General features: G+C 37.6%; 1 protein-coding gene across 1 annotated transcript; it reads right to left on the reverse strand.

Moving 5' to 3' along the window:
- stra6 (signaling receptor and transporter of retinol STRA6) lies at nucleotides 1-27,473 on the reverse strand. The gene is made up of 18 exons (XM_038268830.1): nucleotides 27,317-27,473; nucleotides 17,406-17,824; nucleotides 15,597-15,663; nucleotides 14,924-15,006; nucleotides 12,229-12,362; nucleotides 11,635-11,801; nucleotides 10,809-10,934; nucleotides 8,784-8,854; nucleotides 8,622-8,701; nucleotides 8,471-8,532; nucleotides 8,080-8,242; nucleotides 7,894-7,969; nucleotides 7,122-7,255; nucleotides 6,861-6,978; nucleotides 6,445-6,546; nucleotides 6,207-6,370; nucleotides 4,843-4,980; nucleotides 1-1,375 (listed from the first exon to the last, which is right to left on the reverse strand). The coding sequence occupies exons 2-18, from the start codon at nucleotides 17,474-17,476 to the stop codon at nucleotides 1,137-1,139; spliced, it is 1,995 nt and encodes a 664-aa protein (XP_038124758.1). The 5' UTR covers nucleotides 17,477-17,824; nucleotides 27,317-27,473; the 3' UTR covers nucleotides 1-1,136.

Genomic DNA, 27,473 nt, shown 5'->3' on the forward strand with positions numbered 1-27,473 from the left:
TTTTTTTTTTGTTCCAAGACTATTCTGTAATCGGTTCATTCCATCTTGCACCAAGTCTGACCTGATTCCCTGTCCTTACTGAGGAAAAGCATCCACACAGCACAATGCTGCCACCACTATGTGTCACTATAGGGGATGATGTGTTCAGGGGGATGTGCAACATGAAGGGTTTCCCCCTCACATACCATTTTGCATGCAGGCTGGAGAGTCTAGCTATTAACCTATCTGATGATCTTTAGAGCTCTACTTTTCTATGCAGGCCAGATTTGCAGTGCACTGCATTACTGATAATAAGAGCATTAGGTAGTTACAGCCTTCTCAGACTACAGGCTTCCTTCTATAACCACTGGCTACCACTACCTCTAAAGGGGGTTGTCAGAAGTGGGATTCTAACCCGTTACTTCATTAGGAGGCCAGAAGTCCAGGTTCTCTGAAAGGATTTGTTTTTTTGAGTCTGTTGCCTTAGATAGCTTGGGAATCCTGCTATAGTTATACTGATAATAAAATCCCCCACCTGAATCCTTTTTCTCTGCAGCTCCCCCATATTTCCTAAATAACTGTCTGTTGCTTTTCTGATCAATTCTCCCCTTGTCCATATAGCTTAGATGGATGGCCACATCCTCTTAGATGTAGTTCAACCATTGACCATGCCCTTTATCTTTGTAATCAAAGGCTTCACGGTGCTCATTCAGATGCAAAGAGTTTAGGGTTATATTTTATTGTCCAACTCAGATTTTAGCTTCTCCACAATTAAACTGAAAATTTAAACTGTAGATCCTATAAATTGAATGACCTCTGAAGAAAGCTCAAAGTAAAATTGAATGACTACAGATACATGTCCCATTTTACAAGTTGTGTTTATTTATACTAGGAATAAACTTTTTTTTATTAGATTTCACATATATGATTACTAAATGTTTTTTGTTAAATAAAACCCCAATAAAATACTCTGAGTTTTGTGGTTGAAAGGTGACAAAATGTGAAACATTTCAAGGGATAGCAATACTTAATGCAAGGCAGCGTATAATGCAAGTTCCAGACATCTATTGTAGGTTTTGAGAATTCTCACAGTAGGATTTGACCCCAATTATTGCAACTTCTGAAGCCACTACATTACTAGGGTCAAAGACTCTGGTTCAGTCGCTGGTTGCCGCTTCTTCATCCTTGGGTATTGGTTCCTTTTTGCTGCCCTGCTTGCTGCTGCGGTTCAGGCTTCCGTTCAAGAAATTATCCCCTGTCTGTAGCTGGAAGTGCTTTCTGGTGCTCACCAGGGAGGGGTTGTTGACCAGAGTGTACAGCAGCTGCCAGTGCATCCGAGCCCGTTTGGAGCTGGAGACTTTGTGCAATTTCTTCTCCTGCTGCACCAGCTGAATCCCTGTGGGGAGACAGACACAATGATAGCACCAACAAGACATCTATAACCATTAAAAAAATAACCTTTTAGATTCAAAGCTGAAATTAGGTACTGAATAGGCCACGGAGGACTTGAAATATACTATGGAAAGTGTAATAATAGATAGTAATCATTTTTTAATCCTCTGCCTGAGGGAGCATACTGGCTGAAAGCTTAAACCCCTTGGGCAGCATGAATATGTATCAGGCAATTAGTGCAGCTCATCTGTTTAATCAGCTGTTGAAGGAGTAATTTCTGCAATATAATAGATGATTCCAGATAGATGCATTGTTTTCTAGATGCAAACAAGCAACATGTCCACGGCATGTCAGTAATTAGACTCAGCTGCACCTACATTCCTCCGCAACTGATGAGTCCTGATGGCTTTTTCCTCTTCTTTCTCACTATGTGCGTGGGGGATACCCGCTCACCTCCTGTTTGCAGCTGTGTTTATGATTATGGCTCAGCAGCAAAGCTCAAAGCAGCCCTACATGCTTTGTGTAATTAAAAGTATGGAATTGGTTTATCTAAATGAGAAAAAAACACAAGCTTCAGCAGTGATGATATTGTCTTGTAGGTGTTGGAAGCCCAGAGTAGTAAGGGGCCACTATTTTATTTATGGCAGATTTGATTGAGACCAACAGCAGAGCTGTAAATTATTCCTCAGTGAGACTCAATTTGTTCTGGCTAAATTAAATCAGAACTGTGAAGCTTTCGTCTTGGGTGTGCGTGCTAGACAGTTTTATGATCTGATTATGTGATACCATGACCCAATTTGAAACAAAATGAAAGGTCTTGCTTTCATTGTCGATATTAGGCTGGCATTTTTCATCTTTAACTGCATGTTAGTAATTTTCCCATTTAAAGTTCACCAATTAGAATTCTAGTAGCAACTTCACAGTTATGTTAGACGCATCTGTTTCCTCAGAATCATTACCGCTCATTAGGTTTCAGTCTCATCGTTCACACTGTTAGTTTATCACCACAATCAGCGGTGTTGTTTATCAGTAATCAGTTTCATGCACCTCAAGCTCCTTTCCAAACCATAGCTGGATAGAAATAGATTGAAAATACGTAGTAAACAGAACATCACCGATCTGACCTTTAATACACAAAAACTGCTTAGCTCTATGGCCCATGGAAATGTCTCTATTGAACCTTTTAGATTTAGAAACAGAACCCAATTTTTTTTCACTGACGGGCATCTATAATCTACAAAGTATGGCGTCTGTATGTGTACAAAGTCTTGAACTACAAAAACCTTGTCTGAATGTCATCAGTAAGATTTCTAAAGATATCAATCCATTGTCCACATCTGCTTTAACCCTTTAAAGCCCGACCCAAGAATAAAACAAAGCAGAAAATACGTTTTTTTTTGGTTTGAAGTCCTTATTTGGCCTTTTAACAAAATATGTAAAAAGAAAAAACAGAAATACATTTTTGATATTAATAATTTATTACTATGCGATAAGTCAAGATTATTTTTTGTGTAGTCTTCTGCCCTCTGTTATCAGGTATATCTGATTGTGTAAGATAGGATTTTGAGCAAAGTTTTTACCATTAAATTATGCAAAAGGTGTCAGACACAAAACATTTCAGAAACCGTATGTATCAAATATGATACATTTGGCATTACAGGGTTACCAACGGCTTAGGGTGGTAGTACCTATCTCTGTTTAAGGGTCGGGGTACATCCTGGACAGAATAACAGACCATCACAGGAAAGCACAGACATCCTGGATAGGCAACCATGGACCGACTTTCTCATATCTAAAGCTACTTAGATAGCTCAATCAACCTAACAGTTCTGTTTTTGGACTGTGGAAGAAGGCTGCAAAACCACAGCATGCATGAATGCTTCATTTAGAAAGACCTTAGGCCAAGATTTAAAATATGAAGAAAATGAGCCACTGGGGAGCCCCTTCTTTAAATACTAATCATTTTATAGTTGCTTGCTTTTATAATAACCCATGTTTAAAAATACACCTGAATGTGTTCAAATTTATCTAGAATAACAATTTAATATTTGTACTTTTGTCTGAATCCTAATTGCTGTTTAAGATGATTTATTTCTTGCATTATCCTTCTGATTGGTAGATTACCCTCCTGAGACATCTTGTCTCCTTGTCCTTACTGGCACTAGGAGAGACATGAAAACAATCAGAACTACAAAACCATTGGAGCAGCCTGAACAGCTTGAAAAGTTTTAGTTTTGACAGATGTTTTTTATCTGGATTATATGTCTGGTTTGATCTAAAACCCCTCTAACATTAGTATTTCTTATTTTACTATCATTATTACAAAATTTGGAATCAAAAGTGGTGAGGCTCCAGAAATGAAAAGTCAGTAACTGGAGCGACACAAACAGCTTGCCTCTTTCAGATTGACGTCTTAACAGACAGGATCATTGTCCAGAGACAGAGTTGAAGGTGCTTGATTACAGCAACCAAAACCCAGTAAAAAATAAATAAATAAGCGCTCTCATTGCTAGCTCTATCATTACGGTTTTGCTAATTGCAACAAATGGATCAAATTCTGGGATGCACAGTAGCGCAGTGGGCAGCACTGCTGCCTTGTAGCAAGATGGCTGCAGGCCCTTCATGGAGTTTGCATGTTCTCCCTCTGCATGCGTGGGTTCGCTCTGGGTACTCCGGCTTCCTCCCACAGTCCAAAAACATGACTGTAAGTTTAATTGGTTTCTCTAAATTCTCCTTAGGTGTGTGTGTGTGTGTGTGTGTGTGTGTGTGTGTGTGTGTGTGTGTGTGTGTGTGTGTGTGTGTGTGTGTGTGTGTGTGTGTGTGAATCTTGCTTGTCCTGTTTGTCTCTGTGTTGCCCTGCGATAGACTGACGACCTTTCCAATGTGTACTCAGTCTCTCGCCTGTTGACAGCTGTAGATAAGCGCCAGCACCCCTCGTGACCTCAATTGAAATAAGTGTGATGGAAAATGGATGGATGGATTTAATTCTGCTTTTAATTTTCAAATAACTTATTTTTTGTCAGCAAAACTGCTCAAATAGATTATTGCTTGAGGATGTAAACCTCGTTTCTTTCATGTAAAACTGTAATATTTCCGTTAAAGTTAAAGATATTTAATCAGTATTTCAAGTGTTCAGTTTCATGTCAAGAAATATTTTTCTTTCAGCTTTCAGAATAGCTTTGAAGCAATAAATAATCCCAGAAATGTACAGAATCTCCTTGATTCTTTGAATTAATGATATAAATCATTCGACTGAGAAGTTAAAGAATTTATCTTTCAGACTAAACTTTGAAAAAAGTGACCTTAGTTTGGAAACTAATATACCTTTAGAGAGATATTAATAATGTAGTAATAAGCACTATGATAATCCTATGCTTGAATTAACTTTGAGTCATTGAGCACAAAAAAAACTGTAAAATCTTGGCATAAGGAGAAGTGTTGCTGATATAAACAGAATGCAATGCTACAGACCCTCTTCAGCATCCCTCGCCGCCTGTACAGCTTTGTTCTCCTGGTCCAAAGACTGAAGCAGCATCCCGCAGAAGGCCTTCATCACAGGGTGAGACTGGCTTACCTCAATCTTCAGATAATGAGCATAGCAGCGGTAGGCTGTAGACAGAAACAGAGTGGGGGGGTGGGGGGTATTATTCTGACAGGGCAAAAGCAATAAGCGCACCAACCTACACCTCACGCTGGCTTTGAGGCAATCACACATAATGGCTGCTGAATCACACCTCTTTTTTCCTTGCACCTGCTTTTCCTCACAACAGATGTCTTAAATCTGCAGCCATTTTAGAGATTGGTGCCCAATTAGAGTCTATGCGCTGCATAGAATACAGATATAATCCAATCTGCAGTGAGCTGACAGAACTGGAAAATGGACAGGATGCAAATGTTTAGCCTCTAAGTGGGATCGCTGAATCTCTTTCTTATTGGTTAAAAGGCTGCATTTGAAATCCATGTGAAATAAAAAATGCATTAACAAGTAGTCTACGATGTGTGTTTGGGAACACTAAAGGCATGTAACCAGTTTTTGTGGAGCAGTTCCTGAGGTTGCACACTCCTGCAGTGGTGAATCTCTCCTCACTCTCAATATGATTACATGAAAATAATTCATTATCCATCATTTAAGCGTAACACCCCCCAATTCTTGTGGACAGTTATGTTGAGTGAAGCTATCTCAAAAAACTCCGAGTTTTCAGAGACCAGCACTCGTTGTGAAACACAAAGAGCATGAAATGAAAAATATCTACCAAGAATTGGAAGAAAATTATCAACCTGCTGCATCAAATCTGCGTCATTATCCTCATGCAGGAGTCAAAAACAGAGGTCAAATGGTTTAACTGTCTAAAGGCTGACCCATTGCTCAACAAAGTTGAGGCACAGAAATGAAAGTTTGCTTTGTTGTCCTCTTGCAAAGAGGATAAAAGGGGAACTTTACAGGGAAAGGAATGCATTAACATTTCATATGACCATGAAGCTAAGCCCCCTTTTAAGTTGCTTTTGGGTATTTAAGGCAAACATGTGCATCTGTTTTCAGAATGAAGCTCCCATTGAAGAACAAACAGAGTCACGCTACATTGTTGGTGTGGAAAACTGCAAAGAATGTTTGACTCTCTGTCTGCTTCTTTGTATTGGTGGATAAGTGTCGTAATCATCTTGCTGGGTGAGTTGTTTTGTAGGTTTTAGGGAAGGGTTATCTTGCCTCTCCATCATTGCCTTGTAAATACTGAATTACTGTTTTTGGTTCTGCAGCCATTTATACTAACTAAATGTTTTGGTTTGACTGCGACGCTATCACTACCTTTCTACATTATACGGGATAACTGTCTTACCAGGGTCAAAAGCCTCCACATTGCGGTTAAGAAGGCTGATATCCATGCGTCCCATGTGGACAATATTGAACAGGGCTGTGATGATCATGCGCCAGACAGCAAGCAACACTCCAATCAAAACATTGACAGGAAACAGCAGATATGTCAGCAGGAAGAGATTACCCCTGTAAGATAGGTCAGAGTGCGTCAAACATGCAGAAAGTCATGCAGACTGCGTTCAATAACTGAAGTAAAATACCTGTTGTTTAAGTCTCGAGTGCCTGCTGTTTTCTCGATGAAGCAAAACCTTGCAGTGATGTGTTGAAGCACCACAGCTAGGAGAATCATCAACCAGAAAGGCCTGCAAGGACCAGATCAACAGTTAGTCGTTTCCTGTTTTCAGAATGATTTGCAAACTGATTTGTAGCTGACAGGAAATGTTTTGAATCCAATTATCTCTGTGCATTCTACATGGAGGATTTTGTAAAAGGAAAATAGTTTCAGGTTTCTGAGTGTCAAACTAAAAAATAAATAAAAGGGTCATTTTAAAGTTGTGTTAAGGAAGTCTGTATTCACTGCTTAGAACTAAAGAATGAGTGCTTTATGAGCTGGAAATGCTAAAAACATGCCAAAAGACGACTGTGAGTAAAAAAAAAATGACGTGAAGATGCTCACCACATGCTTAACAGGATCTGGAAAAGAATCAGATTCTGTCTGTACAAAATGGGTATGATGATGAGGAAGACTGCGATCATGAGGCAGAGGAAGAACACTAAAGTCTGGATGATCATACCTGTATGAATCAAAAGGTTAAAATATTTCAGAATCTCACTTCTTCCACTTTTATTTACAACAATGGGTAATTCAAAAACAACAAAACAAAAAGGCTATAAGCCTAATTATGTCTGCATGAGTAATGTCATGGTTTAAATGTACCGATGCAAATGTGAGCGGCTGTGAAGCTGGTGTAACCCATCCAGCAGACCAAAGCTGGCCTAGATGCCCTGATGCTTCGCTGGCAGTTGTAAACATTGTAAATATCTCCTCGGTACAGCCCCTTCAGATTAGACCTAAAATGGAGAAAAACAATCAAGAAATGTAATGTTGTGCAAAACATAATGCTGATTACAAAATTTAATATTAAAGAGGTCTTTTTCAAAGGATGCCACTGAAATCCAATTCTATGCTCGACTTACAAACACATTTCTTTTTATATGATTTCCCTTATGGCTATGAGAGCCTTTTATTTCCCTATCTTAGCTGCTGTTTTTAGTTCCCTATTTTGCTAGAAAGATATAAAAGGATCATGACTGAACCTAGATGAAAAAGACAACACTGGAAAAAATTTAAACCTAGATAAGTCATTTTTTCTTAAAATAAGTGCATTTATTCTTGGATTGAGGAGGTAAAAGAGACATTTTGCCAATAGAACAAGACAATTTACACTTAAAATAAGAAGACTGCATTGTCTTATTCCAAGTGCATATTATCTAATTATCTTATTTTAAGAGTAAAAATACTAATTCCATTGGAAAACTATCTCATTTACCTGCTCAAATTAAGGGTAAAACACTTAATTTAAGATCTTTTTTTTTACCTATATCTAGATAGTTTTTCCAGTGAACAGCAAACTTTGACCCCCCTCCGCAGCAAAGCAAAAAAAAAGAAAAGAAGGAAAGCAAGTGTTTAATTGTGCTCTCTGACCTACCGATGCAAAACCATCGACCGCATTAGCAGAACCAAGTTGACCAAACAAGACAGAGTCATCGCTGAGATGTAGCAGACTGCGGGAAAATGAGCATGCTCAAAGTTAAAAAAGTCATCAAACTATTCAGTTTAAAAAGATCATTAAAAGTATGAATCTGCTTGGTGAAATATCACCCCTCTCGCATACCTTCCACACACCACATGTAGTAAACAACAATTCTGACAACCTCCTTTCTGTCTGGAGACAGAATAATTTGGAAGCCAGCTAAAACATTTGCAATATCTTCATCGACACCAAAGCGGGCTTTCTGCATTGTTGGCACCACAGCAGATATTAATACAAGACCCATCTGAAGGAAGAGAAAAGAAAACATGTTTCTGTACTGTGAAATACTGCATTGTTTAACTCCATTTCCAAGATCTAAGTCACTCAGCTCTCATTATTTTATAATGTATTTTCATGACAGTAATAGTAATAACAACCCAACGCAAGAGGTTATAGTTTGTATTTAGCTGAACATATAGACAGCGGAAATATAACTATATTATTTTAATATATGCAGAACTGTGATATTTACCTGATACAGAGTAATAAAACATACTACACAAGATATTGTCAGCTTCAGTGGGAAACGGAAAGCTGTTTGAAAAAAAAAAAGTATTATAAAACATTCAAATATTTCTCAACGTCTGAGTGTAGAAAACAGTTAAGATAAAGACCACATTTACCTTCCTCTGGTGTATAAATATAAGATTTCACAGCATCGATTATCCGATGTGTTAGTTTTGGTCTGTCTGTGCTTGATGTGCTAACATTAGAAAGAGAATAGAGTTATACACATGAGCTGTAATTAATGCGACACTGGATCCGAAAAAACATTTTATTCTTACCTGACTTTGCTGGGCTTCTTCTCAAAAAGAATTTTCTTTACATAGTCTCTATAATAGCTGCTACTGAGATCCTGAAGGAAGAGAAAGGGGAAACACTGTGAAACTGGACAATTTTTAAAATGCTAATTAGGCTGAAAGCTACCAAATATATGGGGCTAGAAGAGTTTCAATATTCACAAACTCATATATGTGATCTACAAAATCACAGCACAATCCATACATGCTAAAGACAATACATACATGCATAGACAAGACATACACATGCACAGGACAGGGTCCACATATGCACAGCACAATCCATACATGCATAGGACAGATTTAAACATTCACAGGACAGGGTCCACACATACACAGGACAAGATCCACACATGCACAGGACAATCTGCTCATGCACAGGAAACGATCCACACATGCACAGGACAATCTGCACATGCACTGAAAAAGAACCACACATGCACAGGACTGGGTCCACATAGGCACAGCGCAGGGTCCACACATGCACAGGACAAGATCTACACATCCACAGGACAATCTGCTCATGCACTGAATAAGATCCACAAATGCACAGGACAATCCATACATGCACAGGAGAAGACTTAGACTTGGACAGGACAGGGTCCACACAAGCGCCGGACAAGATCCACACATGCATTTAATGATTCAAACAACCGTAAGCAATTTACACATTCAGAGGACAAGATTCATTAAAGTATTTATGATGTATTATATTATTTTATAAACTACCAGTGGTCTTTGAACTTGACTGCATTTGTGTGAGGACTTCTAAAAGTCATCTGACGTGACTCAATCCACAAATTCATTTTTTAAGAGAACTAGTTAATTAATCAAGATATAATAGGGTATACATCACAAATAGTTTTGTGGATCTTGTCTTGAATATGTACATTTTGTGTGCTGTTTGAATCATTGTGTGCATGTGTGGATTTTATGCTTTGCATCTGTGGATCAGATATGTGAATTTAAGCATGCTGAGACTTTTCTAGCTCAATTTCTTGATTCAGAAAGAAATTTTGGTTGGTAACAAAAAGCCCAAGTGAGAAAATATGTTCCAGATCACTCTCTACACATGTCATATGTGAGCTTGTAAATGTAATTTTAGACCTGTAAATTGTGTAGCTTGCAGAATTCCTTAATATTCCCAATGTTTTGTGAAGAGGAGATTTAAAAAAATGACAAAAAATCCCAAATTTATTTAGCATTCATTATAACTGTCAGACACCATAACTACAGCTGTGGTAAAAAAAAAAAAAAAAAAAAAAAATAATAATAATAATAAAGATAATCTCTGGACTTCAGTCAGTTACAGCTGGTATAATAATCAAGTGCTGTTTTTATTTTAACTAAATTACACCTCATTTTAAATATTTTAAAAATTCCAATGCAGCTCATATATAGGCCTGACACATTAGAGACATTCAAATTCCTTTATGCCCTTTTTGTAATTTGTAAAATATAAACAGAATGCAATCCTTTTGTCATTTGTAAAAATTATGAAAAAAAAAAATCTCAATCTGATAAGATTAATGGGATCCATTTATGTGCATGAATTTGCCACAAATTTGGTGGAAGCAATGTAAAAACCCAGCCAATCCCCTCACTGAGCTCTGTTACCGCCATGCAAAGATTAGTATATAAAAACAGCATTGTGTTTTCCACCCGACAAAAAAAAGCAAAACAACAAACAAAACAAAAAAAACATGGCAACCTTTTCATAATCTGATCAAGAACATAATATTAACCAATCACGTCAAACCTGCTTAAAATGATTATGCCACTGCTGTACTGTGAGGAGCTCATATTTTCAGTAAGCCTTGGCTGAATGAGCCCGGTAAGCTCCTTGGTTAGCAGGCACCATAAACCCTCCTCACGTGCACAGATTTAGAATTAACATGCCTTTTATAAAATCATTTAAATGCCAAACTTAGAAGAGCACAGGGGTAATGATAAAGCTAAACCATAGTGAAACTGACCTAAGATAGGAGATACTCCCTGGCAAAAGCTCACCTCGGTAGTGTTGGTCCTTTCAGCACCATTGAAGCCCTTGAATAGAAGCAGGGGATACTGGAAACTGAGGAATGCTAAGCAGCATATCTGAGGCAGGCTGGAAAAGAGGGAGTAGTGCTTGTGTATCTGCAGAGCAATAAAAAAAAAAACACTTTAGATTACTTTATACAGTTATCTTTACCCTCTGCATAAGCTGAGGGGGATCCTGAATGTTAGTCAATTTAAATATTTGCTAGCCTTTTTTTTTGCTTCATTGTGTATCACAATAAATCATCAGTTAAAATAAACCTAAATACATTCATTTTGAGGTCAGTTAGGAAACCAAAGAACCCACACGACGTTATGCAGGACGGACATCGTAAAAGGATCAATTAGGCATCTTTTTTCTTTAACTGACACGCTCTAAAGCGATTAAAACCAACAAAACACTTTGATTTAAACAGGATGACACTGAAACTAATTGTTTGGACAGAGAACCATTCAGTGCACAAAATCACCCTAAAATTATTGAAGAGAATGAGGATTTGTGCGACATTTAAAGCCTCACAGAAAACGTCAGTGAATCTTTCAGGATGGCTTAGTGTTCATCTTTTCCAACTTTATTTGCCTACTGTCCAGTTCTTTTTGGTACTCAGTGGGTTTCCTGAGCAGGACAGGGCTTCTTTGTTTTTGAGATAATCCTTTTTACACCAATAGACATCCCACACAGAAAGATTGTTGGAAAAAACACACCCACACACAGTTAGCTTTTCTTGCTATGGCGCAAATAATGTTACAAAGAATGAGGCCAGTAATATTCAAAGAAAAAAAAAAGAATCTTACTCACCAAAGGTGTTTTGGGACAGTCAATTTTTTGCCACACCAAAACACTAAAGTGTGTCCATGATAAGAAGCTGCCAAGAACATAGCCAACTTTATTATGTAAAGTGCCACATGCCAGGAGAGGGTAGTATAGAGCGGGGTAGTAGAAGACTCCCAGGATCACCCAGTTCTCTGTAAATACAACACCGCCGTGTGAAACATCCTAAGGTGTGATGACATTTGGTTCTATCTTCACTCTAAAGGTGGTTCTGATCTAAAAATGAAAATTCAAATGAGCCTGTTTTAACAAACACTTGCCAATTTCCTTAGCAGGTGTTTTTTTTTTTTTTTTTTTCTTGGCTGTGAAAACTACAGTTTTTGGTGTAGCGTAAAGAAGCAAAATACTTTGTTAAATCCGTGTCTTATGTAATTAGAAACGCAAAGCTGCTCAGATGTCTGAGTCTAACGGAAGGCGTACAATGAAACACAGTAATCCAACTATATAACATTGTTTCATTTGTAAAGTTCATTCATCACCTTTCTTATGAGCTTAGCTTAATATAACAGAGTGTGTAAATGGTACATTAAAATGTTGCAGACAAGATGAGGTTGAGCTTACGTTTGTTTGTGGAGTCTGTAGTGAAAGGGAGAGGATTTGGGGATACCAGCAGCCCCCAGAGTTTGCACAACAGCACACCAAACACAGCCACTGCCAGACCCTTGTGCTGCGTATGGTCCAGGAAGTTGACCGGACTGCAAAGTAAAGCAACAGGTGTGTTTAGTGCCAACATTTCACCAGACTAATATCTTAATTGGAGGCTTTTTTAACAAGACATTTCAAAACTAAGCATCTGTATCATGTAATGTTCTCTAAGTTAGAATAGGACTAAATACTGTAAACTTCAGGTCTATGTTGGAGATTTCTATAGACAATTCATATTTAAACCTTTGAACTAAGTCAAAACGCAATAAATAAATAAAAAATCCGATTTTTCTAAGCATTAAACTGTGCGCAGAGGTTAACTGCACAGACACCTAAATTACAGGTGAGAAAATTATTGGGAATGCTAACTGGTGTATTGCTAACGACTAGTAGCAATATGAGGCATATAATACATATCTAGCAGTTTATGTGTATGAACATTAAAGGAAATTTGACCAGAATAGTAATTTTTAAGTGCTATATAGATTAGTGCATAAATAAGAGTCAAACCAATTGTAATTATGTGCCCTACATGCAGGAGAGATTTGATACTGAACTTATTTATGCTAAGTGATTTACAGTAAGGGGTTGCTTAGTGGTTATCCTGAGTAAAATCCTGAATAAAAATGCTTGGATCACAGTTTCAACCAAGCAGCTATGATTTACATATGGGGCCTACATGCATTTTACATTGGGTTAATTGGTTAAACTTGTGTGAACTGCCATAAAATTAAGGATAACAAATAATGGCTCATTTGGATAATTTTCTTTTAATGTCCTGTTGGAACCAATATGACCCTACAGAGAGCCCACTTGGGTTGTGTTCCATGCAAAAAGCCATTTCAAATAGCCAAATCACCCTGTTTATGCAGTACAGATAATTACTAGGATATATTATTTTCATTAAAATGTATTCAAACATCAGAATAACATGTTCACATAAAAAGCTGTACAGAAAAAAGTAAAAAAAAAAAATATATCAAAGGTGCTAATGAACATTTTAAAGCAGCAATAATCAATCAATCACACATGGCAGCTATACTAGATACTAAATTTAAGCCTGGGAGATTTTAAGAAATTGGACTTTGGGAGACATCTTTTTAAGTATCCAACTAGGAATAATTAAGTACATCCACTAAATAGGAAGAGAATTAAACTATAATTTATGATCACATTTATTTATAATAGTGAAATATTCCCCCATGTTTGTTTGCTGAAACACTGAAAGAACATTTTTAAGAGCTGAGGTCATAAGTTACTCTGCTAATGGTTGAGAAACACAATTTGGATGACAATAATGATTAATCAATAGATAAAATGGAATTCTCCCTTAAAAATGCAAGATTTATGTCTGATGATTATTTGCTAAAATCAAATATGGCTGCCCTACAAATCGATTACGATTTTTTGTTAAAAAAGATTTTTCTCTGGAAGAGGGAAGTGATAGTTGCAGGCTATTAGTGCTAGGAGTAGTTAGCATCACAAAAATTAGAAATTTAAAACTAGTTTTACTAACTGCATCTAAAATACACTTCACTTACTTAAATCAAAATCAGTCCAACTTTCTTACTTTAATTTTGAATTTAGGGTCTGTTTGTGTCATTTTAAATAGGAAGCCAAAAATATCCAACTTCTTAGTATAAAGAAAACTAATAAAACTTAAATAAGCAATAAGTAATAATGACACCTAGTGTTTCTGATAGGAATAAACTTTTAAACACATGGTGCCCGCTCCTTTTTAACTGCTCTGAGTGTTGTGCAGGTTGCCAAGTCAAAAAAGACAAGAATGTGGTTTCTCTAAAGTCAAGATAATTCAGCCACAGTAAGTTGTCGTCTTAATACTGTTGAAGGATGTTGAGGATTCTTAGGTATCGCTGAGAGTATTTCTGATCCAATGTTTACAGGCTGTTGCACTTTTACCACCATGAATTATATAAATGATACTCTCTGTTTTGGCAAACCTGATATGATTGGCTCAGAAACCAGGAAGTAAACAAGGGCTACAAACCACACAAAAGTAGTTCAACATAGTGCCATTAGACTTTATTGATGAAGAGAACTGATGTTTTTTTTGGGGAATGTTTTTCCATTGCCGGTGACAAATGAGAGTGATTTTAATTAACTTTACATATTTCTCCTGTACCATTATTAATAGTCTCAGATAAATCTTAAAACTTGGTGGACATATTTTCAGTAAAAAAAAAAAAGAAACTCCTAACATTAATAATTTTGCTGGTTAGTTGGCCATCTGGATTTATGTGATTTCCACTCTTTTAATTTACTGCTGTTTGCTCAAACACCAGATTAGTTTGAGCTGCCTAAAATGTCTTTTAGGAAAAGTGAAAACACAACTGAAAGCAAAATAAACATTCATGTCCACTCCTGATTTATGATGCGACAAGTGAACTAATAAACAATTTGATATCTGACAAACAAAACAACTTTTACTACCAAATGGCCTCTAAATGGGGTTTTCCCTATCTAAACAAACCTGTTTACTTTCTATGCTTTATACTATTCGGAAGTCTTCTAGACCAATAGAAAAGAAAGCCCCTGAAAAGAAATATGACAGCAAACCACTTATTTGAGTAAAAACCTAAATGACACTCACCTAAGTAAACCGGGGAGCCCTTTCTGTCTGTTGCCCGCCTTTCTACGTCTGGCCAGGATGGCTAGAATTAGCATTATGGCCAACTGAAAGAACAGACATCACAGTTAGCTTCAGCTGCAGAGCACCATGCAGTGCCATGCAACAAAAGGCTTAACCTCAGCCTCATTAGTGCTCCCTATAGATGTGGTCTGAGCAAAGTGTCATTTGTCAGGATGACCAGTCACTGAAGGGGGTTCAACGACCTTTCTGACCTATGACACGTTTAGGAAACGCTGGGCTGGGAAGAATGTTTTGCTTTTAATTGAGGCAGTTTAGCGTGATGCTCTCTAAAGAAAACAAAGTACCATCACATGGGAACAGAGAGAGAAATCTGAGGAGAATAAAAGCACGACTTAAGATGGTAGACATTGTATGCAGTTCATCTAATTCCTCCTTTCGCATTTTACCAGTTTAACACAAATTTTGTGAAGTTTATTTTACTATGTGATTTCTTTACCCAATTAAAGCATGTATGACTTTTATTAAGATGTTTTTTTTGCCCATGTGCAGACAAATAGGACCATGTTTTGGGCAAAGTCTATAATTCAGGAAGTTAAGTGCCTGTCTTTGTGTAACCTCGTTAAGCATGTAAGTGAGATACTGTTAGAGAGAACAGAACCAACACTATACTTACTGAAATTGCTGTGATGGATATATGATAGAGCATGTCATCTGCCGTAGGGTTACATGGTGGGATAGTTCTAAACAAAAAGACAAATTAATCATATATTAATAAGGAAGAAAAAATGAGGCCCTTCGATAAAAGGATTTGAGTTCCTAAGCTGACCTTTGGTGTACCTGCTAAACGTTTCACATGTTTCAGGGTCATTTGTAGCTGAAACCTGGTGGTCAAAGTCTCAGAGCGGAGATTTGGATTTAAAGGGATTTTATTGAGTGTGACAAAGAAAACAAGAAAATCCTTCAATCATGCTGCTGTACAATAAGGGGCAGGGACGCAGTGTTCACTGGACTGTTCTAAAAAACATCAAAAATGTCAAACTTTCTGCCATTTACTGACATTTTAGGACAGCATATTATTTCTACACTTTTTTTTATGAAATTACGAACTGACTATTCTCACACATGGAAACCCTTAAGCATTCTGTTCCCGATCTGTTTTGGATAAAGCTCTCTAGCGGAAAGTTGAACCTTATACCAGGCTTAAGTTTTTTGCCGTCTTAAATAGTTTGTTTTTTTATCTTTAACCACTGCTTCACTCCACTAATCTTTTTGCTGACTTTGATTAGAATTGTGCTCTTGCTGACTAAAAGCATCCCCACAGCATGATGCCACCACCACTATGTTTGATGGTGGGGTTTCGTGCAAAAGTTGGCTTCATTCTTGGTGTCCTCCATAAGACCAAATTAGAGCTCAAGTCATAAATGTCCTGAAGATCTTCCTCCCCGTTCTGTTGATCTCTGAGGTTTCATCCATGGGAAGACAATGTTTTGGCAAGTTCATAGTCATAATCTTATATCATAGTCTTAGATATAAGACACCTAAACGTTTGGTAAGTAATGTATTAACCTCACTTTGCTTTAAACATCCACTGTGTTCCTTGGTATTAAGATGCTGTTTGTTCATTAATGTTTTCTAAAAAAAAAAAAAAAAGGCAGTGGCTCTCACAGTTGGACTCTTAAGACATTTGGTTTTAAAGGACTTTATTAGGGGGTATCAGACAAAAGGGGGGAGGTTTGGGGGCGGGAAAAAATATCTGTTGCATATAAATATATTTACAAAAAGCTATATATCTGCAGAAAGAAACATGTGGAAACTCAACCTTAAGGCCAAAAGGAAACACAGTTTTATTGATAAAGAAAATATGAAAATGTGCATCTATAGATCCATTGTTGACTAATTAATGGTTACAGTTATCAAAACACCATAAAGAGCTTCACTTGTGCCACCAAAGCCTATAACTTAAATGTCTTATGAACAAAACATTTAGTTCTGTACCAGTTATGTTTCTCTGATAACATTTGGGTTAATAACCTAAAATAGAAAGACGTTGGATTTAAATAAGTGGGATTTGACCCTAAATGTGCAATGCTGTGACATTATGCTGTTACGAACTATTGAAATCCATACTGAAATTTGCCTCTGCCTTTTTTGGTAAATTACATTAAGATGTTTCTTAAACTTTTAAGCATTTTGGTTAAAAGATTCAGACAACAAATGTCCTCATTAACCTGCCAGCTACAAATTTGAAAAAGATATAGGACAGACATGATGAAATGAATCTGGATCACACTCTGACATTGTCCCAGCAGAAGTGTGTTATGAGTCACCTAATATCTCAGTGAGAGGTGTATCTCAAAGCTAACTCCAAACAAAAGGCTGGGAAACTACCACTCAACATTTAACAGGAGGACAGATACAGTTTAATTTGATGTAGAAAATAATAAAAGGAAAAGCATTTTCATATATAACTTTTCATACTTACTCTGGTTCCATTTTGGTTGGCAGCGGATCCAGATCCGGATACTCGTAGTCCAGGAGAGCATCCTTATCCATTGTGCAGTCTCTCTTTCAAACAGATCCTGTTACCAAGAACTTGGAAAACTGTCCACAGTCTCTAGAGACACAACGCTGTTATCCCCCTGCCTCAAGGGGGTGAAAGTATCTCCTAAGTCCTACGTTGGCCTTTGCCGCGGCTGCTGTTGCTGCACAGGCGTCCTTGTTCCCCTGTGTTTGGTCTACTCTCACTCAGACTCCACTACCCTCTTTCACAGCCTGTGTTCAGGTGCCCTCGTCCCACTCTGGTACTGAGTATAAAGTGACAAGTCCCAGCTGCTGCCTGTTGCCTCCACCCTTCTTTAAGGCCCTGTTTCAGCTTAGGGTTACCAGCAGCAAACCAGGAGCCTGCAGAAAAGAGTAGAGAGGGGGGCAAAAGTGAGAGAGGAGGGAGAAATGTGGAGAACTGGGCAGCCAATCTGGAAGGCCACCCGTGTCTTAGGATTACATCTACTTTATAAACTCCACTGCTGTACCTGTTGCTTGTGGTTGAAGTGATCGACTGTGCTGGATTATAAAACTCCAGCTATGACTGTGTGGGTAGCTGGAAGCAATGGGTCAATTTTATCAGAGCCGTTGGGAGTTCCAGGCTGATAACAGGGAAATTTAACTGTTGTTCCTGATTGTCATGGCACAGGTTTATTTACTAAAAGGTTATCCTAACCTAATCGTGGTGACTCACCAACAGAACATGGAATACAGCAGAAAAGAGGAGAATGTGTTTAGATCAGAGGAAGTTCTCCCAACAGGTGTTATCTCTTCACTCTCAGCTTGATAAGAATCAAGGGTTTATTCACTCAGTACTTTGCCATTTGCAGATAAAAAAAGATACTGTTGTCAGGACACAGTGTTTTGAACAAATATCTAGACCAAAAGAGCTTTTACAAATTATGTAACATTATAAAACGTGTGTGTCTACAGTTAGAGTTCAGTTGCCAACAGCTTTGCATTGTTGTAAGGTGAAATGGAAACTATTTTATAGAACTTCCAATAAAAGACATTTTTTATCCCACCCATCTTAGTCACTTTGTGGGGGGAAGTGAGTGAGACAAGTGTAACAATAAACCAAAGTATATACTTACTTCTTTGTAAAATAGATTAACTTGTTAAGAGTAGGTGGGAAGCAGCTTTGATAACACATTTTCAAGTAAGGGCAAAGATTCCTTTGTGCACTCTGACACATGTTTGGATCTAAACCGTTCCACTGATGTAGACTTAGACAGACTTAGACAACTTAGACACTGCTGCTCTACTTTAATTTTTAGGTTTACTGTCCTATCAGCAGCTAAAATTCTACTTTTTTACAGTATGTAACAGCTTGTAGCTACACCCATCTTCTCATTAAGTCTGACCAATCTCACTGTCATAGAAGATATCCTGAAGCATAATGCTGCCCCGACCATGTTTCACTAAAGAGATGGTTTCTTTTGTGCAGTTTTAGTATGCTGCCCTGCGCAGACATCTCCAGTTGGACAAAATAATGTTTCCTGTATTCTATACATGGCTTAAGGCAAATGGTAAACCCTCTCATGTAACAATGGCTTTCTTTTTAACCACATTAAAAAAAAAATTATTGTTATTCTGACGAAAAAACTTTTCCCCTTTTTTCCAAATCATAGAATATTGTTAAATTAGAAAACTTTATTTTAAATTCAGCACAACTTTGATCAACTATTGTCCATTCCGTCAGGATATTTGTTCACAAAAGTCCTCTAGTGAACTAAACTCTTTTTTTTCTAATAAGGGTCACTCCTAAAGCCAGTAGATTTTATATGAGGAGTTTAGAGTAAAGGGATTCAGTGCATATATTTATGTTCACGTCACAGTTTTGTAGCCTTTATCCTTTTTGATATTTTTTTAATTACATAGAAAATTGTTCCAGGTAATGATTATGCACTACTCTGTATTTGTAAAGTACTTGTGAGCAGAAGTGTCAAAAGTATTAAGCTTTTAACTCAAATAAAAATGTAAAAGTACCCTTTTTAAAACTACTTAAATAATAAAAGTAAATGTTATGCATCAAAAAATGTTAAGGACAGAGACTTTTAACCTTGTACTGGTTACTGCGGAAATGTATTTTATTATCCAGAATTGTAGAAAATGTTCTAAAATACTGATTAATAACTTCCTGATACTTGCAACATTGTCAAACTTAACTTTGTCAAACTCAACATTGTCAAACTTAACTTTGCATCATCTTGAACAACTATTAATTTTGGTGCAGTACCGTGTCCAACCACAGGGAAATTAATCGTGTAGATGAAACAAATTATTTTAATGGCTTTTATTTTATTTTATTTTTTTATAATAACAAGCCATAGCGATAATGAGATTAAATGTAACAAACTAACGAGTCTATTTTCAAAATGTAAATATTAGAAAGTGGAGATAATTGCAAAAAAGTTGTCTAAAAAATAATTACCGGTACTCCAGTAAAGTATAGATAACCAAAATTTCTACTTAAGTAAGGCAACAAAGTATTTTTGGCTTTCTTACTTGACTTGTGAGTGTAAATGAAAATGTACAAATGGTATAAATACGTTTAAGAGGCAATGCATTCTGCAATCTTACAGCTGGGAATGGAGGAACTCATAGATCCTGCTGCATTGCCAGCATTTCTACTTGCATACCTTGTCAATTAAGACACAGAACACTGGTATGCAGTAAGTACTTGATGATGTCTATTTGTTCCATATATTTAAAGAAATATACTTTTGCATCTTTCAACTAGCATAGGCATGCAAACACATAAATAATTACACCTTAACTTATCTGACTGAGGGCGTTGAAAAGAAAAATCACTCTGTATGTTGTAAGCACCAGTTTTACTGTATACACACCAATAAAACATCCTGATCTTCATATTGATAATCATGAGCAATTAAGATAATGCACTATCCTTCCAGCTCTTACATAAATATGTTATGGTTCTCCCTTTGTGGTGTTCTGTTTGAGTTTCTTTTCAAGTTTTCAGTTCCACTTTTGATTTATGTTATTCTGTGTTTACTTGTTTATTGGTTTCTTTTCCATTTTGTGTTAAATTTGTAGGCAGTTTTGTGTTTCTTGAGTTACTCTCTGTTGCTTCCTTGTGCCTGTTTCCTTTCCCTTTGGCTCCCTTCTAGTTAGTTCTTTCCACACCTGCCCCATATCAGCTCATTAGCCCTTTCTTTGTTCTGTTTCCCCATATATACACCACCTCTGCAGTTCCTCATTGCTGGTTTCTTGTTGCTTCATTGCTTGCTCCTCATGTGTTGTTTCTCCCAAGCATCTCCCGATTTTTAGTTTCCTTTTCTTGTTCTGGATTTTTTTTTTATCCGTTTCATGTGGAACCTTATTAAATGAGCAAAACTCAACTCTGCCTCCTCATCTCTGCATTTGGGTCCTCAAAAACCTCGACAAAATAAGGATCTGATGAGATAACTTCTTCCTGCTTCTCCCTCTTGCTCTAAATTCAAGAGTTTTGGGGGGGGGGCGTCCTGTAGTATCGCAATTAAAACTTTAGAAGTTTAAACTGTGAAAACTTGAACTCAATGCAGAAATTGGACCTTGAAGAAACTAAGATGGTTTTGATGTAAAAATCTAGTTCAGTGTCTGAGCCAAAAAACCTAACATTTACTTTGCAAACAAAGTTATTAAAATTATTTGTGGGAGAAAAGACTGAAAGCTTCAAATTAGTAAAATTGACCTTGTTTTTTTTGTTTTAAGTTTCAAAAAGGAATATATTGAAAACAAGATCTTTGTTAAAAAAATGTTTTCCAACAAATTCTATTCATATTGTACAGTAGGAGACTTTGCACAATCCACACAACACTGAGGCATAAATCTTGAACTCATTTGTATGAAATGTGACATTTACAGTAATCATCTTCCCTAAACTCATTAATATGCTTCAATCTGAATCACTTCATAGTTAGCTCTAGCGTGAACTCCAGATTATCGTCAGTGCTTAAGGAATCCTAAACCATCTTCACACATGATTAGCTTTAAAGGTACACTATATTGCCAAAAGTATTTGCTCACCCATCCAAATTATTGGAATCAGGTGTTCCAATCACTTCCATGGCCACAGGTGTATAAATTCAAGCACCTAGGCATGCAGACTGTTTTTACAAACATTTGTGAAAGAATGGGTCGCTCTCAGGAGCTCAGTGAATTCCAGCGTGGAACTGTGATAGGATGCCACCTGTGCAACAAATCCAGTCGTGAAATTTCCTCGCTCCTAAATATTCCACAGTCAACTGTCAGCTGTATTATAAGAAAATGGAAGTGTTTGGGAACGACAGCAACTCAGCCACGAAGTGGTAGGCCACGTAAACTGACGGAGCGGGGTCAGCGGATGCTGACGCGCATAGTGCGAAGAGGTCGCCAACTTTCTGCAGAGTCAATCACTACAGACCTCCAAACTTCATGTGGCCTTCAGATTAGCTCAAGAACAGTGCGCAGAGAGCTTCATGGAATGGGTTTCCATGGTCGAGCAGCTGCATCCAAGCCATACATCACCAAGTGCAATGCAAAGCGTCGGATGCGGTGGTGTAAAGCACGCCGCCACTGGACTCTAGAGCAGTGGAGACGCGTTCTCTGGAGTGACGAATCGCGCTTCTCCATCTGGCAATCTGATGGACGGGTCTGGGTTTGGCGGTTGCCAGGAGAACGGTACTTGTCTGACTGCATTGTGCCAAGTGTAAAGTTTGGTGGAGGGGGGATTATGGTGTGGGGTTGTTTTTCAGGAGCTGGGCTTGGCCCCTTAGTTCCAGTGAAAGGAACTCTGAATGCTTCAGCATCCCAAGACATTTTGGACAATTCCATGCTCCCAACTTTGTGGGAACAGTTTGGAGCTGGCCCCTTCCTCTTCCAACATGACTGTGCACCAGTGCACAAAGCAAGGTCCATAAAGACATGGATGACAGAGTCTGGTGTGGATGAACTTGACTGGCCTGCACAGAGTCCTGACCTCAACCCGATAGAACACCTTTGGGATGAATTAGAGCGGAGACTGAGAGCCAGGCCTTCTCGTCCAACATCAGTGTGCAACCTCACAAATGCGCTTCTGGAAGAATGGTCAAAAATTCCCATAAACACACTCCTAAACCTTGTGGACAGCCTTCCCAGAAGAGTTGAAGCTGTTCTAGCTGCAAAGGGTGGACCGACGTCATATTGAACCCTATGGATTAGGAACGGGATGTCACTTAAGCTCATATGTGAGTCAAGGCAGGTGAGCAAATACTTTTGGCAATATAGTGTATATTTTGGAGAATTTTCCTGAATTTTTCCAAAGACCCGCTCTCTCCAGTTTTAATGCACATGCACAACCCTGTACCCACTCCTGAGAGGGAACATCTATTAAACGAGTGTGAGAGCATGCATAAGCCCATTGCTATTTGTTTTACTAGCAGTGATGTGAAATGGATTCCTTCAGATAACATACCAAACTTTCGAGTAGAAACTTTGCAACCATGGCATCAGTAGGAAGCCCGACCTGTGCTTTCAGTGTACGGCATCACGTGAAAGAATCTCCTAAAAACACTCTGGTCTTGTTTCTCTCTTCTTAGGCCTTTCTTTTCTTTTCATACACTTCGTAGACACATTTTCTCTTACAGCCCTCGGCCCATTTCAAAGAACCGCGTTGAGAAAGATGAGCTTCAATGACTGAAACGGTAGCTTACCATAGATATACACTTGAAAGAGCTCATGTGCAGAAAAAGATAGCTAACTGGGGACAAGCACATAGGACGGCCTCATGTAAACATCACCAGAATGATTGGCAATTAAGTGGACTACTTGTTTAGATGATCCACTTGGGAAAAAAACAACCTCCCATATACCCTTAACCATCCTCCAAACATTTCAGACCAATTTCTCATTTCATGCTAAAGCACTGTCACAGTCAGATCCTGCAACCACCATGTTCTACTGCAGGGATGATGTGTTTAGGGTTATGTGTTTTTATACATTAGTTTCAACCAGTCAGAGCAGTGACAAACTGCATATGATAATTTTTTTAACAAACTATAACTTTCAAACTTATCGTTCCAACTCAAGATTATTGTATAGTGTTTTGTGTTGGTCGGTTAAGAAACAAATTCAATACAACTCAAAGATGTATGTGGAGTTTGTGTTTGCAGTTTGGTAAAATAAGAAAGGGATCCTTGATATTGAGACAGAGCATTACCTGTCAACAGATTTGTACTTATTCCAAAAATATGCTTTATAACTTTAATCACAACCAGACCAGGTGACAAGATTACAGTTACCTAACACCAAAAATGCAATAAAATGTCTCTACTTTAACTCTGATGAGAAAATAGCAGACTAAGTCACCAAATCAAATGTGCTCCCAAAGCAGAAGCGGCCCACCAAATAAAGGGGTCACTGAACAAAGAATGCTTTGAACAGTTATATCACAGAGAGCTGGTTTGATTGAGTAAGACACTTGTATCAGGTTTAGGAAGTTGACTCAAAAGCCTTTTTTTGGAAGGAGCCATGTTAAGTACTTGTAAAAACAGAATATAATTGAGCTACTGACTGACTAATCCATTTTTAACAATGTAAACATGAACAGCAGCAGCACAGACAAATCATGCATTAACAAACTAATCAAAGAAAATATGTCCAGAGCTTCCTCCCATGTCATTAAACAACTGGTTTGTTTAAGTGCAGAATAAACATTTATTAAAATAAATGAATTTATCATTTGTGTATATTTTTGTGTTTATTATAGAAAACTGTAATAAAAAAAACTTCAAAAAAACCTAATGGGTGAAAATTAAAGATAGTAAGTTGAAATATAAAAGGTCTTTTTTCATGCGGTCAAGGTTGGATATTATATAAGTTAGTCAGCTTTTCTTTTCAGGGATATAAAAGCAAAAAAAAAAAAAAAATCACATCCGAAAAGAAGTCTAAAAACTGGCTCTAGTTTGATAAACTGGGTGAAGGAAAAAATGCACAGAGACAAGAGGCAGAAATAATGCAAAAGGAAAAGAAAAATTCAAATACCCAAGTTAAAAGTTGAACAATCCAAGAGGGAAAATCATATAGGAAAACTCCTAAAACAAAGGTGAAACCAGGTAGCCTACAAGGAGGAATAACAACAGCATGAACCAGCAGTTACTAAAAAAACCAAAGGGGAGTAGAGAATACAGAGGTGATCAGTGAAACAAGAGACAGGTGGGAGGAAGTGCGAGGACCAGAGAACAGAGGCAGTCTAACAGAATGAATGGCAGAACAGAACCTAAACACAGACGCTACAAAACATTAGACAAACAGAACATGACCCAACAGGAGAAAGACTCAAATCACAAAACCAACCGGAGAATGGAAAACTTAAATAGGAGGTAAAAAAACAAACAGAAGGAAACTGACCAAAAAACCAAACAAAGAAGCTGTTAATGATAATCGTTGTACCTACAGACTATAACTCTAAAACTAAAATACGTAACAGGATAAATACGGTTGAATGTATCCTAACAGGCAACTTTTTAAATACTACTTAAAAGCTACACTGAAGAACCAGCAAAGACCAAATACTACATCTGTAGGAGGCCCCCTCTTTATTTCATACACCCCAAAAGTTAAGTCTTACATAATTTCTCAAAAAACAAATGAAGGCAAACCAGAACAAAGGCAACCAACAGCAGATGTGGTTGTTGTGAAGCCAATAAAGATAGGACTGTACAATCAAAAAATTGGCAAAGAATTGTATTTGTTTTGGCCGAGCTTTGATTACACAAAAAAGTGGAAATCCACAAAGGCCACAGATGCACCATGGACTAACTTTACACAGGCAAAAGAAAAAATGTTCCAGGTAAACTCCTTAAAGGAATAGTACACCCAAAACATGATTAGCCTTCATTTTCTACTCACCCCCATGCTGAACAACACTCTGGAGTACTTTTTTGATATCTCAAATGCATCTGGAGATCTGGGAGGCTTCTTGCTGTCTGCTGACATTCAAATAATGGAGGTCCATGGCGCCCGAGGCAGAAAGGTCCATAAAAGTCCACAAAAAACGTTTCAATATTCCTCCATACTGCTCGTCCAATGTATTCCAAGTGTCCTGAGTGGGTAGCATCCAGAATTTACTCGAAACAAAGTCATTTAGAATGTTTTTAGAGCATAAACAGTAGTGTATAGGATTTCCTAAAAGCGCGTTCACGGCGCTACGGAAGCCGGCAGACCAAACCAGCGCATTCAGCTCAGCAAAGAACTCATGCTCTTCCTCAACACTGAAGTCCTCAGACATTTTTCTTTCGTTGTTTCTTTCTTTGCACAGGTAAACAGCACATTTCTTCTTCTACGCTTGCATTATTGGCAGAGCAGACGCTGAATGCGCACTTTCATCTGGTTTGGTCTGCCGGCTTCCGTAGCGTCGTGAGCGCGCAGGTGCACGCTTTCAGGAAATCCTATACACTACTGTTTATGCTCTAAAAACATTCTAAATGACTTCGTTTCGAATAAATTCTGGATGCTACCCACTCAGGACACTTGGAATACATTGGACGAGCAGTATGGAGGAATATTGACACGTTTTTTGTGGACTTTTATGGACCTTTCTGTCTCGGGCACCATAGACCTCAATTATTTGAATGTCAGCAGACAGCAAGAAGCCTCTCAGATCTCCAGATGCATTTGAGATATCAAAAAAGTACTCCAGAGTGTTGTTCAGCATGGGGGTGAGTAGAAAATGAAGGCTAATCATGTTTTGGGTGTACTATTCCTTTAAGTTTTCTCAGTTTATTTTTTCCTGTGGGAAGCAAACAGAAAAAGACAAACATTTCCTCCACGCTTCTCTTGCGCTGGTGAAAAAACAAACAAACAAAAAAAAAAACATAAGCTCACCTACATGCATGCTGGTCCTACCATTGATGGCCTATTTATAAAAATAATTTAAGCAAATTAATCATTACTAACCAAAATGAAAGGAACATTACTAAATAACCAAAAACAAACAAACAATATCTTAACAGATATCAAACAACAAAAGTAAAATAAACTTAGCTAGATTATGCACAAAAAGAAAAAAACTTGGTAATTATTAACAAAAAATAATTGGCTCCTACAGTATTTATGTATTTGAATTTAGAATAGGAGAAACCGATCTTTATAATACTTTTTTTTTAATAATAAAAAAAAATGCACCCATCTATCATAATTTTCTTTAATGGGAGGGTATCTATCTATCTATCTATCTATCTATCTATCTATCTATCTATCTATCTATCTATCTATCTATCTATCTATCTACGATTTTATAAATATGCCAAGTTGTGCTCTGCAACGTCAAAAAGTAGATTATTCATGATTCGTCAAGTTTTGTGCTTTTTAATTCAAAAGAAACAGCTATGAAAGTTCAGTAGTTATATTTCCCACAGCTGTGAATGCATCTTTTTTTTCCTTGACAGTCATGAACCCGGCTGGATTCAGCTTCAAACAGACCTCGCGGACAAACTTGAAGTCTTTGAAGTGGAGCTTGATCTTCCGAACAAAGACACTTTCAGCTCCGCCAGGTAACTGAGTCACCTGCGTCTCTCCATAGGAGACGATCCTGCAACTTCAGCATTGTGGTTAAATACTAGGCTGCATATATTTAACAGTGATTGAACGCCGGTATTTTTCAGTCAAGTGTGTCGGATATAATCTTCCGCCTCCTAAAATAACAGGTGGGTGCTGCTGCTGCACCAAGAAGGCGTGAAAAGTTCATATCAGCCTTAATAAAGATTAATTTATTATTAGTACTGTGTTTTTAAAATGAGTCTAGAAAATAACTCTTTGCAGTAATTAGTCCAAATAAATCCTCCGAAGTTGTTTATTTTTGTAGAATTCTGATCTAAATCAGGATCTTACCTCTTGTCTATCTTGTCCAGTTTACTCGTAATTTCCTGAAAGGTTTTTTCTCCCCTTCACAGGCACCTTGCAGCAGTCCAGTTATTACATAAACAGAGATCTCAAGGGTAACTCTAGTTTTATCCCCCCCGACACCCCATGCTGCGCAAAGGTGGGA

The sequence above is a fragment of the Cyprinodon tularosa genome, unplaced genomic scaffold (assembly GCF_016077235.1).
Source record: "Cyprinodon tularosa strain WSP-4 unplaced genomic scaffold, ASM1607723v1 ctg71, whole genome shotgun sequence".
NCBI lineage: Eukaryota > Metazoa > Chordata > Actinopteri > Cyprinodontiformes > Cyprinodontidae > Cyprinodon > Cyprinodon tularosa.